This window comes from Ambystoma mexicanum, chromosome 6q (genome assembly GCF_040938575.1).
Source record: "Ambystoma mexicanum isolate Mex_15411 chromosome 6q, UKY_AmexF1_1, whole genome shotgun sequence".
Taxonomy (NCBI): domain Eukaryota; kingdom Metazoa; phylum Chordata; class Amphibia; order Caudata; family Ambystomatidae; genus Ambystoma; species Ambystoma mexicanum.
This window is the reverse complement of record NC_090937.1, coordinates 652916673-652932790: the sequence shown is the minus strand read 5'-3', so window position 1 is coordinate 652932790 and position 16118 is coordinate 652916673. Positions and strand designations below refer to the sequence as shown.

At 45.7% G+C, this 16118-nt stretch overlaps 1 protein-coding gene across 1 annotated transcript in view; it reads left to right on the top strand.

Annotated features, from left to right (window-relative positions):
* The window catches only part of ADAD1 (adenosine deaminase domain containing 1), a 1643060-nt gene that overhangs the window by 344993 nt on the left and 1281949 nt on the right, over positions 1-16118 (top strand). The window contains exon 5 of the mRNA XM_069631143.1: positions 5782-5874. Within this exon, the coding sequence (XP_069487244.1) occupies positions 5782-5874 (93 nt within the window). The remainder of the gene's footprint in view (positions 1-5781; positions 5875-16118) is intronic.

Sequence of the window (16118 nt, the reverse complement as noted above, 5' to 3'; positions counted from 1 at the left end):
CAGAAAAAGAACGATTTCAACAGCTGAAAAGAAAAAAAGAGATCAAACTATATCTCAAATGACTGTTCCACACTGCTCAGAGGAATACCTCACGAGTATCAACTTTTTGCTCAGCAGAGACTTTCTTTTTATCTTTTTTTAGCTCCAGGGGTACAAGCTGCTGCAAACGCCAAGTGTGTTCAGATCATTCAATGGAACTAGTCCAGCTCGCCAATGATACAGAGAATTGGTTCAATGCCATCAAAGTGGAGCTCCGTGCGTTGAGACTCATGACAATGCAGAACCGCTATATGCTGCATCAGCCATAGAAGGAGGAGTGTGTAAAAAGTTGGGAGCAGCTGCTGCACTTTTGTACCCCAGGAGGATGCAGAGAATGGGTCCCTATCCCACATCGAGGTGGTGCACAATCTACATGTTCAAATGAAGAAAGAAGGTGGAGTTCAGAACACAGATTGGCTACCGCTTGCCTTTGATTGGGTCCCGTCATGGCTGGGGGCAGCAGTAAAAATACTGGTGCCTGTTATTGTGTTCTTCTTGGTCCTCTTCTGCATGTGCCAATTGGTTCTCCGATGTTGTGTCAATGTAGTACCTAGTAGTGCAAAGATGATGGTATTAATTGGGGGTTCTAATGCACCTTGCCATACAATAGCGAAACTCAAACTGATCTTTTTGGGGTTGTAGATATGTCGGGTGGGGATGAGTTTGTTACTGTAGAAGTAATGAAAGGGGGGAATGTTACGAAGGAACCAGTATTCTTCCCGAACCCTTTAGCGCTTTAGAGTTAGACAATACCTCTTTAAGGCACTTTAATGTACTAGGGGCGAGGAGGGGCACTGGGAAGGCTCTCTCATGCAAACATAAGCACATACACAGACATAGGCAAACACTGAAGAAGGTAGTTATTGTCCAAATATAAGGCTCAATTAACTGTTAGTTGGATATATTTAAAATTCATAGGATCGACATTACAAAACCTTAACTTGTGCTGTAGATGAGTCAACCTCCCCCTTCTTCCCAGAAGGAATGTGGCCTGTGGGATTCAAAATAGACTGCAGGCTTAGTGTGCAGTGTTCTGCACTATGGCCAGCGCGAACGGACTCACCAGGTGTCCACTGTCCATCAAGGGTCCATGCAGATTAAAAATAGGAATCCGATGTTTTGTGCGGCAAAATGCAGATTGGGATCAACTAGAAGAGTAAAGTGTGGAGGAGACTACTGGACCCAGATAACGTTAGCAGGAGGAGTGAAATATGGATCGAATGAATGAAAATTGTTTGTACATAAAAATGTTTAGGTTTTCCTTGGGCTAGGCATCAAAGTTTGTAAACGTGTGCAGAGCTACAGTGTCTTTTTGCAAAGCTAGCAGAAAGTAGAACAGGATGCTTTGGCAAAACCGCTGACAACGAAGAAAGGCGGCTTTGGAGCATTCCTATTATGGAAAAAGGACGGATTGGGATGAATTCATGATCCAGCTCCAGTGACCTCACCATGGTAAGCCAGGACTTGGCAGGAAGGTCGGGTAGAGGGACAGGAGAAGGCAGTTCAGGCAGCAGTGTCCTTTACTACCATCCTCATTTTGTAAAATTAAACTTGTTATCCTTACAAGATCACCTTTTTGCCTTATTTCCCTCGAGGGATGTAGTCATTCTGGTGTGAGCGTAGTTAGGGACACCCTTACACTTACAAAGTTAACATTGACATAAGGGGTCAAATGCTTCAAATTAATTTAAACATACATTACATTATATGTCTCACTGGAGGTAGTGGTGTGGTCAGGTAGGGAGGATGGTGGAGAGGGTAAGAGGACCTCCCTCTCTATAGCAAGTAAGTGAAGTTTAAGCTGAGCTTTGAAGATATGCACAGTTGGTCTGCTTTGATATGGGTTGTGGTTTCCAGCGGAGCTGAAGCGAAAGGAGTCACAGGGATGCCATTGGATGGTGAGGTGGATGGGAGGGGATGAGATGGTGAGTAAACTGAGATACAATCAGACAGTTACTGAGGCACAAAACCATTGATGGCTTTGTGGACTAGGAGAAGGAACCTAACAAGGAAGAGTGTGTGCATGGAGAGCCAACCAACATGATGTTGGTAGACTGAAGTGAGGATGATCTGGGTAGGTTGTAGGGAGTGGTTAAAAAGTTGAGAACTTTGTCCTGAGGTAGGAAGGAGTAGAGTGCCAGGTCAAGGAGTAAGCTTGAGCAGTAGTCCAGTTTGCTGTGCACAAAAGTGTAGATTATAGTTTTTGTAGAATGGTTGTTGGGAAAAACCTACCAACCTCTTTCTGACAATGGTTTAAGTATTTGCCACACGTTGATGATTTCAACACAGCTGTTGCATGGGTCTCTGAATATGCAATGCAGTACTTACTTGAGATCAGAGATCTGTCTTCCAATCGGCAGCCTGGCTAGTAGTGGCAATGTGAATATTCAATCGCAACTGTGAGAAACCTGAGGGTATTCTCCAGAGTAGACCTTGAGAATCCCCTATTCATGTGGCCAGGGGATGGCTGGCGCTCTCAAAACACAACCCTGGGGGTGGACGCGCGAGTGTGGATCACCTGGGTTGGGTAGCCTGGAATTGTGCTTGGGGAAATACCCCAGGCGAGACGCAGTATTATACCAGAGAAGGAGAGGACGAGATCTCTGAGACCTTTGTAGGTTGTACCACATCGGTCTCCCTTCCTCCCTATAAGTCGCTCTTGCCCAAATACCATAACACCTCTGTGTATAATAAATGCTCTAAGGTCCCAAACCCTGTTGCACCCAGAATCTATCTCTCCCAGACTTCCTGTTTCCTACCCAAATACTGCTAATCGTTCTTGTCCATGTCTCTCTGCCTATTCTTTCCTGAACACCCAGTCTACTTTAACAAAATACTACCGTTCCCACAATCCCCCCCCTGTTCATTTTGCGATAATAATCCTGGTCATTCCCGTTTGTTTCCCCAACTCTTAACGATCTCATCCTTCTGAGTTTATTAGCCCCACTGGTACTAGGGTTGTAATTCCATATAACACCTTTTCCCCATCCTACCACGTAGGACAATCAGACAGACCAACCCCTCCCCTTTCCGACACGAACACTGTCTTACCCCACAAAAGACAACAGATCAATACCAAAACTGTTTACCTGACAAGTCCCAACCCAAGGGTCAGGCAAAGTCAGGCAATTGACTAGAACCTCACACACCTGACGTCCCTTTCCTTTCTCCACAGGGATAAGAGGTGGAGCACAAGAGCAAAATACAAGCAAGGCAGACAGCACGACGAGACAGCTATCCAAACCCGGCAGTTCAAGAGGAGGAGAAAAACTGCGAGAACCGAAGGGGTGACCAGGAGAGAAGCGACGTTGCCCTTTTCGACACAGACCTGTAAAGCCTCCGTGAAAGGAATCGTAAGACCACAAACAATAGCCAGCGTCTGTTGCAGCAGATGTCAACGGTACATAAGAGCATGCCTACGCTGATAAGCAAGACATAGAGATGCCTGCCACGGTGGTACCGGCTTTGGCTCAAGATATAAGAAAAGCCAAACAGTTCATTGCAGCCGGTGAGTCGAGGGGCGAGCCGATAAGAAAACCGAACTCTGTTGAACGAAATGCGCAAAAGTGGCTATATAAGGAAAGTTCAAAGAACTGTTAATATTAAGGGAAAACCAGCTGCAAAGGGGTCCGGCACCACGTGGGTGCTCACTCGATAGACTCTGGTTGATTCCCCCGTTTGTTGAAACTACTGAAACCAGAAGGCCAAAGGAGAGCCAGAATGAAAAGGTCAAAGTGGTCATACAGGGGTCTGGCAAAACCCCCTGTACAGTTGAAAGTCTTTGACCTGCACGTAATTGGAAAGCTAAGGGAGATGAATCCCACATTGTGAATTCAGGAGAAAGAACTATATAATTGGCAAAGTATTGACAAGAGTGAACCCGATGGAGGGATGCCGATAGAACGGGGCGAAGCCTGAAGTCCCAATGAACAGTGTGTTCACAAGAGTGAACCCAACAGAAGGATGTTCCCAGTGAACTGTGTAAAAAGACATTAAGACTTGTGAATGCCACAGGTGAAATTGTTTAGAGGAAAAGCCGTAGTGAACCCGATGGAGGGAGGCAAACATTTAAGAAGGGTCTGAGCCCGGAAGAGGGGGATTTAGGGGTGAAAAGCCATCACCCACCGACACGTGAATGCAACAGAGAAACTATAAACCAGAGTGAACCCAACAGAGGGACGCTGCATTTAGAGAGTGGTCTGAGCCCGGAAGAGGGGGTTCCAGGGGTGAAGAATCATCACCCAAGTACAATCAGAAACTATATATGGTTTTGAACATACCAACCACCGAATGTCCTGATATCGCTAGGAACATTTTGTGGATCTGAGCCCGGAAGTCATCACCCATCATACATACGGAAAGGAACTTTTTGTTTGTTATTTTTGAATACATCAGGTCCTTGGAGGCAAGAGACTTTTTGTAGAAAAGAGACTTAACCACCGGAAGTCCTGAGAGCTGAGAGCGGAACTGTTGTCTCATGCTGGTAAAGCTCGAGCGTGTGCTGTACATACTTACTTATTATTTGTGAACACTTCTTTCCTTCTTGTGAACCTTATCCCATGCTCTTTTTGTATTTAGTTGTAAGGATTGGCAATCTCTTTTTTTAGTATAGTCCCTTTTATTTGACAAGACACCACTAGGACTGCTTTATTATTATTTGATGGTTGTAGCTTGCTCTCGTCTTAGATTTAGGATATGATTAGACGTTTTTCACCCTGCACATACAGTTTAACTAAACACCCTTGAACTGTGATCACTTGTCTGTCTTTGCTGTTGCTACCATGAGTTCCTTAGACAAATCTCCCATGTTATCGGTAGTGCTGGGCCAACGACTGCTAGAATTTATTTTGCTAGTTTTTTCTTGAATTTTACCACCAAAATGTAGATGGTTGGGATCAGTCAGAACATTTTGGTGGTGGGGATGGGTAGTGGTGGAGTTCTGCGGAATCTCGCCCCACATTCTGTGGAAAAACAAACAAGAACATTTTTTTTAAGCAATAGACCTAGATGCTGCTTGTCCTGCCTGCAATATCGTCCTTCTTTAGCCAGAATCAGTTCACATTGGGCTGTGTTGCTAATGTAGACATTGACCAGCAGCAGCTTCCTCACCAAGACTCAATGTTAAGGCTTGTTGGTGGTACTCGTGAAATGAAGACCAAAACTCTTCTCTGCCTATATATCCAGAGAAGAGAAAAACTGGCGTGCAAGATCAGAATGCAAATGGAACCTAGTAAAAGTATGTTACCGATTGTGGTAATCTAGAATGATTCGGATGAGACTCTGGTGTTTAGGGATCCTTCCAAATCACAGCATCTGTTTTTATGCAGCCAACCTATTCCAGAAGCAAGTTTCCCAACTCTATGGAAAGAAGAAAAAGCAATCTCCTCAATACACATTTTTATTTTAAAGGGCATTCAAGTTGAACCAGTAAACTATATTGTTGCTTTCGACTGTATCCAATTCTTAAGGGTGTAGATACAAAACGAAACAATGTTTTCTATTCCAGCTTGTAAGTTAGACAGCATTAGCTATATCACTTTCTTACATAGACTCATCCTTAAAGCTTCTGGTGAGGCAAAGGGCACACAAGAGATTGGGCCCTGACTGGATGCACTTGGGTGATTGTGTGACTGTAGACATGCCTTGCACAAGTGAATGCTATTTGATTCTTATTCATTGTTTGTTTTCATAATTTACATTTGTAAGTGTTTATTTAAAATGGCTATGTCTATCTTTTTGTAGGTCCTTCCTTTGTTCCTGTTAACCCAGTGTCTGTGAAAGCCTGTAATGCCACTCAGTCTGCTGATTCAAGTTATGTGCCAACGATTCATTATGGTAAGATTAGGATTGTATTCTCTTTATTATTTCAATTTTCCCACTGGTCCTATTTATAATGCTAAAATGCAAATGGCAAATAAATTGTATTGCCCCCCATGCACAAGGGTCTGGTTTACCCCGGGCGGGGCACATTCTCCAGCATGGGGTCTGGCATGGATTCACATGCTCATGAATATTCTCCATCGTCAGGCTGGGAATCCTCAGTAAAAGAAAAAATATGTTTAACTTTCACTGAAAAGCAGTATTTCTACTTTAAACCAATCACTGTCCTCTGGGTCATACTGCCCCCATCCAATGACAGTCCTCTCCCTAAGCCCCTCCTCTGGCAGCCATCTTCATATTTTTACTGCACGCTTCAGTGTTGGGAGTCCTCGAGTTTGCTCTCTGAACTATTTGTAAATTTTTTCATGGTTTTCAACGGAACATTTTTCTATAATTTGTTTCAAAGTAGCCTGTGTGCTCTTTTCTCCATCTGCCAACAGCAGGGATCCGCTGTCTGTGAATTTCCCTGCCCCTCAAGGGCGAAGATCGTCAAAGATTCTAATAGGCCATCTGGCCTACTTCGTGCCCTCTGACCATGATGGAGGAGTGGGGGGAGGTCCCTATTCAGGCTCTGCACCAAATGTGGCTACGGAATGTGTTTGTGGAGGACAAGCACCTGCAATGCCTCAGTTGCCTGCACCTGGACCACAAGGAGGTGGAGTTCATAATGTGACTCAGGTTCTCCAAGAAGACGACGAGGGACAGGCACAGTAGACTGACCGCGTGGCTGAACGCCAAGGCCTCTGACCCGGACTCCAAGCAGGGTCATGCCTCACCTAGGACCACCGGTCCAAGGAGCGGTCTTCTTAGTCCTTTTGAGGGTGCCTCATCCGTGGGAGTCCAAGAGAAAGCCAAGAACCTCAAGTCGGAGTCCAGGTCGAGTGGGACGGGTATGCCCAGAAGTGGGTCCCATGCCTGCTCGGCCTACAGACCCAAGTTACTCCTCATTGATGAGGCCAAAACATGTTTGGGGATGCTTGTGGTCTCGTGTAGAAGGGATGTGACCTAACAGTTTGGCCTGATTTGCATATGGTCTATCCCCTTCTGTAATGGCTTGGCAGGCGAAGAACGATGGTCTGGAGGGTTGCCCAGAGCAATGCCAGTGGTTAAGATTCATTCAAAAACCTTCCAGCCATCACCTCCTTGTTTTTGCGGAAGATCACCACTGACAGATGGGTGCTGGACGCTCTCGCCAAGGGACACATTCCGAAGTTTCAATGCAGGTGTCCGCGGTTGCCCATCAGGAGCAGCACATTCTTCAGCTCCAGGAAGAGGTACGGGCCATTCAGCAAAACGGGGCAATTTAAGGTAGTCCCCCTCCTGGGCTGCAGAGTCTATTCGAGATACATTGTGGTCAGAAAGAAAACGGGGGGGCTGTAGACTCATCCTAGAACTTCGACGTCTCAACAAATATCTGAAGTCCCAAAAATTCAGGATGGCCATGTTGAAACACGTCCTCGGCCAGCTGGAAAGGGGAGACTTGGACGCCTACTTCCGCGTTCCCATTCACAAAAAATATCGAACGTTTCTACGATTTATGGTGCAGGGACAGCACTCCCAGTTCAAGGCCGTGCCTTTTTTCGGCTTGAACTCAGCCCCCAGAGTGTTCACGAAATGCCTGCACCAGTGGCGGCCCATCTACGCCTGCAGGGCGCACACGTATGCCTGGATGACTGGCCGATTTGCGTCCACTCGCGGGAGTTGGCCGAATGACAAACTGAGGCGACCGTCTGGCTACTTACGGATCTTGGATTCTCTGTCAACTGTCGAAAATCCTGCTTATTGCCATCACAGAATGCGCTGTTCCTGGGCGCCAGGCTCAGTACGGTGGCCTGCCTGGCATCTCCCTCTCTGAAAGGCGTGAGGATCTTACCGGACAACACCACCACCTACCTTATTTTACATCAGGAAGCAGGGGGGCACTCTATCCCTGGCACTCTCCAAGGAAGCACAGGACTTGTGGTGCTGGGCTGTCGGACAGGGGATGTTCCTTGTCCCACCACCTGCGGGAGTCAAGAACACCATCGCAGATTCCCTCAGCAGCGAACTCCGCTCCTGCCACGAGTGGGAGCTTCGTCAGGATCATGTGGACCGCCTATTCGTCAAGTGGGGCAGACCCCAGATCAATCTTTTTGCGACAGCAGCAAACTCTAAGTGCTAGAAGTTCGGCAGCAGATTCCACCAACGAGGAGCCTCTGGGATGCTTTCTCCTTCCTGTGGGGGGGCCCGTTCTGGATGCGTTACCTCAGTTCCCTCTTCTGCTACGAGTCCTCAACACACTCCGTGTCAATGTAGGATGATACTCATTGCCCCGACGTGGCCGAGGCAGATTTGGTACCCGGACCTTCTCAGCCTGTCCGTGGTGCCTCCGGTCAAGGTGCTAGTGGTTCCAGATCTTCTCACCAGAGAAGGAGGCGCGATCCTTCATCACAAGCCAGGATCGCTGCACCTCAGGGCTTGGCTCCTGCAGCCCTAGAGCTTGGAGGGTATGTGTTGCCAGCAGACTGTAGTCAGGTCCTCACCAAGGCGTCGCCAACTTTGATGTGCTACGGCCATAAGTGAAAGTGTTTCGCTATGTGGTGCCGGGCACAGAAGATTACCCCTCTGAGGGTCACAGCCCCACAGATCCTTCCGTACTTGGAATCCTTTGCCAAGGCAGGACTGGTGCACGCCTCCATCAAGGTACATCTGACGTCTATCTCCTGCTACACCAGGTCACCAGGAAGATCATCACTCTGGTCCCACCAACTTGTCAAGTTTCTTAAAGGACTTTTCAGATCTTACCTGCCAGTGAAGGCTCCAGCCCCGGTGTGGTAACTCCACATGGTTCTGGCGAGGCTCATGAGGGCTCCTTTCGAATCCTAGCATCAGGCCCTTCTCAAGCTTCTCTCGTGGAAAACAGCTTTCCTTGTGACCATCAACTCTACCAGGAGGGTAGGTGAGATCCACGCCATTTCCTGCAAGCATTGCTTCTGTTAACCCTTGCCACCTCCCGTGGTTGTGTAATGTTGTACTGCTATGTATTCGGTATTCATGAGCATGTGAATCCATGGCAGACCCCATGCTGGAGAAGGAACAAGTTACTTAGTTGTAACTATTGTTCTCCAGCATGGGTCTTGTACGAAATGTGTGCATACTTGACTTGAAATCATATTGAAAAGTGTTGTTTCTCTGAATATCATGACACTTGATGCAGGAAAAAAGCCAAGAAAGTTTGTGTGTAAAATAGGGGATGAGATAATATCCCAAGTCCAGGAATTTATTTATTTGGGGTATCGGCTTAGTAAGGTGTCATCCATTAAATCTTGGATAGAATACATAATTTAAAGATTAGTCCTTTGGCTAGTCAGACGAAACTTATGTATGTCAAATATTGTACATTCTCTGTGACACCCTTATTAGATCTTATGTCTTTGAAGGTGGAACCTGTAATTTTATATGCTATTGATATTTGCACTATCAACATGAATACTCAGTTAGATGTGATACAAGGGTGCATGTTAAAATCTGCATTAAAATTGGCTCTTTCCCTTCCAAATTGTATCCTAAGGAATGAATTGGGTATTGTTTCGTTATCCTGTCGAAAAGACTGGAGAGACCTAGCTAATTATTCTAGAATTCTTTCCCCCATTGAGAACTTGCTGTATTGTGATCTTAATTTAATGATCAAGGGGTGTAGTTCCAGCTCGTTTATGATTTATAATAGAAGGATGCAGACAATTTTAGATACACTAGGAGTAGATCAGTGGGACCTAATAGCACGTCCTGGATATGTAAAAAAAAAGCTGTTAGAACAAGACTGGATTAAAACCATTAGTGAATTATCTAAATTCAGCACCTACTATGAATATGCAAAATTTCCAAGAAAGAGTGTCGGTTGATGTTCTTATTTGACAATTTTTCCATGTAAGATTGCACGTATGTATTTTATGAGGTTTAAATGATAGATTTCCTAATTGTGACGAACAATATGAGACACTATAACATCTCATTTTGAAATGTGAATATTTTAGAGATGCTAGGTCAACATTTTTAATGAAGTTTGTTAATATTAATTTTGAGGGTTGTACTGAATCATTATGGAGTCGCTTAATGTTAGGTCGTGGAAATCCGCTAATCTTTGCATTGGTGCCATTCCTGAAGGTGATTGAAAAAGAAATTGAGCTTTTTGAAACCTGTGACTGAATGTTATCTTTTAGAACAAGTAGCATATGATTTTATGCTTTTATAATTTCTTTTAGAATTTGAAGTGAAGTAATACGGATAAAGTGGGGAAGAGAAAATTAATATCATGTGATACTGGGTCAACCGCTGTTAGGGAGAATTCACATTCTATGGCTAATTTCCCTTACCTATTGAGTCCCCCAGCAGCTTTTCTGGATTTGAAGGGTTTGTTTCTTTTTTTCCTGCTAAGAGTGAGACTCTTTTTCCCACTCTTAGGCATTTTTGCTATGTGTGTTCTAGGCTATTTTTGTGTTTAAGGTCTATGGGATTTTCTCAACCCCAAAGGAACTATCTTTATTCACATGTGTTACACAGCACTCTCCGTGCAGTGACACAGGGGTGTCGTAGCGACCCCCAAACATAGACTCCATACCCTGGGACTGACTACGGTCTCCCAGGGCATGTAAAGGCCCCATTGACTTTACTAGTCAATTTTTGTGAACTAAACCAGTACAACCCATCTTACTATGGAGGTACTGGGAAGGGTTAATAGTTTTCCCCTTATGTTCATTTTCGAGAGGGTACCGTACAGTCCATATCTCAAGTTTCTAGCAGGTGGCAGTAGTTACTACTGTAAATATCAGGCCGCAAATATTTTCCTATGGGATTTACCCATTGTTCGAGGCTACAACATTTTCTGACAGCCTCTAACCTACAGTCGGTGTATTTTAATATTAACTTTACTCCGGTAGGTTTTATTTGCCAGAACATTTATATAACTTTTCTCGTGTCTTTCTAAACTCCTAAACCTGGTTGGGGATCCTTTGTTCGTCCTTTTGGCGGGCTTCTGTCAAGAAGCCCTCCTTTCGGCGCCAGTGAGTCTGGGGTGGGTCCGTGGTGTGGGAGGGGGAGTAGGACCCCTGGACAGGGTTGCCTCCACAACCCATGTCGCATTCTATCCTGATAGGCTGGAGGGTCTCCCGCCAAGATGACCTCTCCACTGTGTGAGTGACAGCTAAGCTGTATGAATGGGGCTCCTTTTGCATAAAAGCAGGGTCCTGAGGACTGGAAGAGCAAGACATTGCCACTGGAACTAAGAAGCCGAAGAGGAGAGAAGCCAAAGACATCTGCAACGACTGAACCACCGATGAAGCCCTGCTGCAGCGTCTCACCACTTTTCGCCACACAACGAGAAAAGATCTTCATCTGCAAGAGCCTTCTTCCCTTGAGCTGGTGGGGCCAACCAGTTTGTCAACCACTTTCCTGGACCTGCCTTGGTCGAATCGCCAGTACCCTGTACTCGGAGGTCGGATAGCCAGGCACCAGCTCACCCAGACCGCGATTTAAAGGAGCGTACCTTTTATTCGTCGGGCAGCACTACAGCTGGTTTCTTCCCTGGGTAGTGCAGTAATTCGAACCTTCCTCCACGACGAGAGCCTCTCTTCCTCTGCTGGTTCCCCCGAACTGTTGGAACTACCAGGAACAACCGCCACCGCAGGAGCCACTTCTTCATTTTAAAGGTACATTGTTCCGCCAGGCCGACCCTTTCTTCGCAATAGAACTAAAGGTGTTTTAAATCCTTCACCTACCTGTTGGGTTGGCCGCCCCTCTCTCTTAACATTGTATTTCACATTCTGCATCCACCGTTTCAAAATCGTAAACCAAAGACTTGACTGCAGCTACAAAAACATTTTACTCCTGGGCCCTTGCCTTGTACCACTGACTCTGGCACAGGCCTACTGACTCTGGCTACATTTGTTAGAACTGCCTTCTTTAGATTGCTTCTCAACTAGAACTGTGTTGGTGCACCTACTTCTTATAACTACCTTTTTCTTCCACTTTCTAAACCTTGTGAAATGCCATTTTGCTCAGTTTTTATTTAAGTATATTCTATACTGATGCACTGTCTTGCTTAAACTGGTTCACAAACTTAGGGAAGTGTTGCTAGGGTGTGTAAGAAGCTATTTCTATATAAATTTAGCTTTCCCTACTTTGTGAGAAATTACTAAAGGATCCCTTGTATGTGGTTTCTACTGTGCCGTTTTGCTCAGTTTTCACCCTGGTTCACTTGGTCTACAATTTAAACAGGGAGTGTGTATATTTTTCGTCGACTTATTTTAACTTGCTTGATAACTGTGATAAATATGTTTTACTAGAAGTGTATAGATAAATATATATCTACTTTTTAATACACAGCTTTGGTCAGTGTTTCCTTGTGCCATAAGTACTGTAGACCTATTGTGTAAACCCTGAATACTGCTCATCTCCCTCTTGAGATAAGTCTGACTGCTCAGCCACAGCTACCAACTAAATCTTTGTGGTACAGACTGATACCAAAGGGGATTTATTGCTCTCACCTGTAGTCATAATCTTCTGTAGTGCTCCCTAAGGGAACTGCACAGGATTCTGCCTAACAACCTGTCGTGATAAGCTGCTAGGCGCTTGCAGTAACCTGCATTTGCACTAACCCACTGAGCTATCTTGTGTGTACTAGAGCCTATTCGAAGCGTGGAGGAAAATGCTGACATCAACCAGGACTCTCGAACTGGGTGAGCCTGCATGCTTGCAAGGGGTAAATTGCAAAGGCCTTTTCTGAAGACATAAAACATCTAGCACAAGAGGCTCTGTGCAGCCCTTGGGAGTCAGGCATAGCTTTGCTCGTCTTCGCTCTGCGAGTCATGTGCACTGATAAGGCAAGAATGCAAAACACAGTGCCCGAAGCCTGGGAGCCAAGGCTGGCTGTTTCCAGTCTTGTAACTTTCCAAGCAAAAACATGTTTACTGCCAGGAGGGGAGAGCCTAGAAGCTTCTCGAAGAGCTGACACGTCATGATGATTGACGTGCAGCTCCTAATAAGAGAACTATACTTGGACCTGGGAGGGGGGACTCATCCTGGACTGTTGGAAAGACGCGCATATCAAGGACAGTTCCTGGACGACCAGCTGTGCGCTATCAGGGCCGAGGCTCCTAACATCACATCCCCGCTCCGGTGTAGGACTGTGGGGGCTTGGCCAGTCCTCCCCTCCTCTGCTGAGGAGTGCCGGGCACCTGTAGCGGCGAGGGTCCTGGGTGTGATCAGATCGTACCTTCATCTACATTTCATTAGGAGCGTAAGACCAAATAATTGCATATTCATCTGTGATTGATAATTGGCTATATAGCTTGCACTCTCTATTTCCACATTATTATAAATTGCTGCTTAGTTTTCATTAGTCATTGTAGATAATAAATGCAAGCATCATATTCTGTGTGATTGGCTTTTTTCCAGACTGAGTTAATCGTGCTTCTTAAACCTTATTTGTGTGGGAAGGTAATTAGGAGTGATTTACTTTGCACAAAGGGCTGGATCCCAGGGAGGTGCGGGTACTGTTTATCACTACATTTGGCGCTGTGAGCAGGGTTTACGAGCACGATGCCCTTCTGGAAAAAACATGCAAAAGATGAATGCAATGGGGAAGATAGTGCACTCTGTCACGTTCCAGGATGGCCGGCATCAAATGCTTGTTCGGGTGTGGCAGATATTTTGCATCGGTACTTGGCACCGAGGGCATGGGACATGCTTGAAAATGATGTTTCCCCGGCGGTAATTAGTAAGTGCTTGGAGAGGTTACCGCTTGAGAAATGCAGAAAGGAGCTAAAGGCAGCAGGAAACATAGGCTGGTTATTCCTGCAGGCGCTCAGAAAGGTGCATGAGAATGAATTGCTTAAAGATGCTCAGATTCGTAAATTAACAGACGAGGTATCCCTGCTCCAAGAGCAACAAATTATTATGAGAGAGACCCTTGAATCGTCCGTTAAACGGGCTGATCAGGTGGAGGACAGGGTGCCTCTTTAGCTGTGCGTGTAGCCACGCACAAGCGCAGACAGCGGCGGGGCAATCCGTCAAAGATAAGGATTCGCGCGCTAATTAGGAAAGATAACTGGGACCCAAATTTATTGTCGGGTGAAGTCAGTGATAGTGAAACTGAGCAAGCACATGACTGGAATGAGTCTGTTGAAATTAGACTTGCTGAATTAAATTGGTCTGATGAAGAGGAGCTGGAATGTGCTCCAAAGAAATGTGTTTATCCAGCACGGCCGTTAATCACTAACAAATCAAAAGGCCAAGCTGGCGGTGCAAATATTCAAAATACAAGGATTGTCCGTGATTATACACAGACAGAGCTTTTAGAGATTGCTAAGTTATTTAGACAGAAGCTAGGTGAAGCACTTTTGACTTGGTTCCTTCACATCTGGGACACGGGTGCCGATAGAATCTTCTTAACCCCAGAGGAACTGTTAAAGATGGGTTCACTCACTACTAATGTGATGTTGGGACAGATAGTGCGCGGTGCGCTCAGACAGCAAGGTTCTCATTCCTTGTTTAATTGGCTTCAGACTGCCCTAATGAATCTGTATGGGAGTCCAATGGATATGGAAGAGAGTTGGGGCTGTTGGCAATCACTAACTGAAGCAACAAACCAGCTTAGAGAGATGGGTTTGCAGTGTGCACTGTACAGTGCAAATTTTGCAGGGCCTGACATGGAGTTGTTTACAGCTGGCATGCGCGCACGTTTGTTAAGAAATGCACCGAGTCACATGAAGGGCGCATTGCTTTCATTGCTGGGTCCAGCGCAGGGCAAAGCCATTGGTGAAGTGGCACTTCTGTTAGGGCAACTAGAAGGGCTGGATGTACGCAAAGCAGCGCGTCTAGTGGCTCCAAACAATGATTCAGGAAAAAAGCGTGGTAAAAATGTAAAGTCTAAAGAGAAAGCTGATACTGTTGAGATCACACGCAAACAAATGTGGGTGGACCTGCTAAAAGCAGGAATTCCAAGGGAAGAGATAGATGGTAAACCCACATCTGAGCTGCTGGAGAAATGGAAAACAATTAAAAGACAGGGACGGGAAAAAACTAAGCCCTCTGCACCCTCTGAAGAGGAGGTGTTAAAGCCCAAAGTGCGAGCAAAAGGTTACCCTGATTTGGCAAAGAACAAGTGGGAGGTCCCAGACCCCATTTTTGATTGAAGGGCTGGCTCTGTCTTTGAGGTACGGTTAATAAAGAGAACTAGTCCCAGAGACAGACGCCCTTTTGTGCCACTTACCTTGTACTTGGATGAGAAAGTAAAACATGTTTTTGCTCTATTAGACACAGGAGCTGAGGTAACCATTCTGAATGGCAATCCCAGTAAATTGTCTGGTCCCAGAGTTTTGGTCAATGGTTATGGGGGAGCAGAAACTGTTGCAAAAGCCTTTAATGTAAAAATGTCAATTGGCGAGGGATTGCCTTTCACAGCAAATGTTTTGATTGCAGATATACCGGAGTACATCCTTGGCATGGATGTGTTGTTGGGCAAAAGTGTGACTACAGATTTAGGCGAATTTGTTTTTGGCAATCGAAAAATCCATGTGAGAGTTATTAACCCTGTTGTGGTTGGGCATGCCAAATGGTCCCCCTTGCATTTACCTCCTCCTGCTGACCCAGTGTGTGTGAAACAGTACCGGTTGCCAGGAGGACATAAAGAGATTGGTGAAACTATTGAGTCATTGGTGAAAGCTGGCATAATGAGGCCGGCAGTCAGTCCATTCAACTCGCCGATCTGGCCTGTCCGCCGCCCGGATGGGGCATGGCGTCTGACAATTGATTACCGCATTTTGAACAAGAAGGTGCCGCCCTTAGCTGCGGCGGTGCCAGACATCATCACCCTGATTGAAAACCTTACGAGAGAAGTGGGTGAATGGCATGTGGTCCTTGACCTGGCCAATGCATTTTTCTCCATTGATATTGACACTGAATCACAAGACCAATTTGCTATCACTTGGGGAGACAGACAGTTTACCTTTACTAAATTGCCCCAGGGGTATGTGCATAGTCCCACTCTGTGTCATGGATTGATTGCCAGAGACTTAAAGATGGTGCAATTGGATAATGTATTTATTGCTCATTACATTGATGACATCATGCTGACCAGTATTGAGAAAGAACATGTAGAAAATGCTGCTGAAAAGCTGATCACACACATGCAAAATCGGAGGTGGGCCATAAATCCCAAAAAG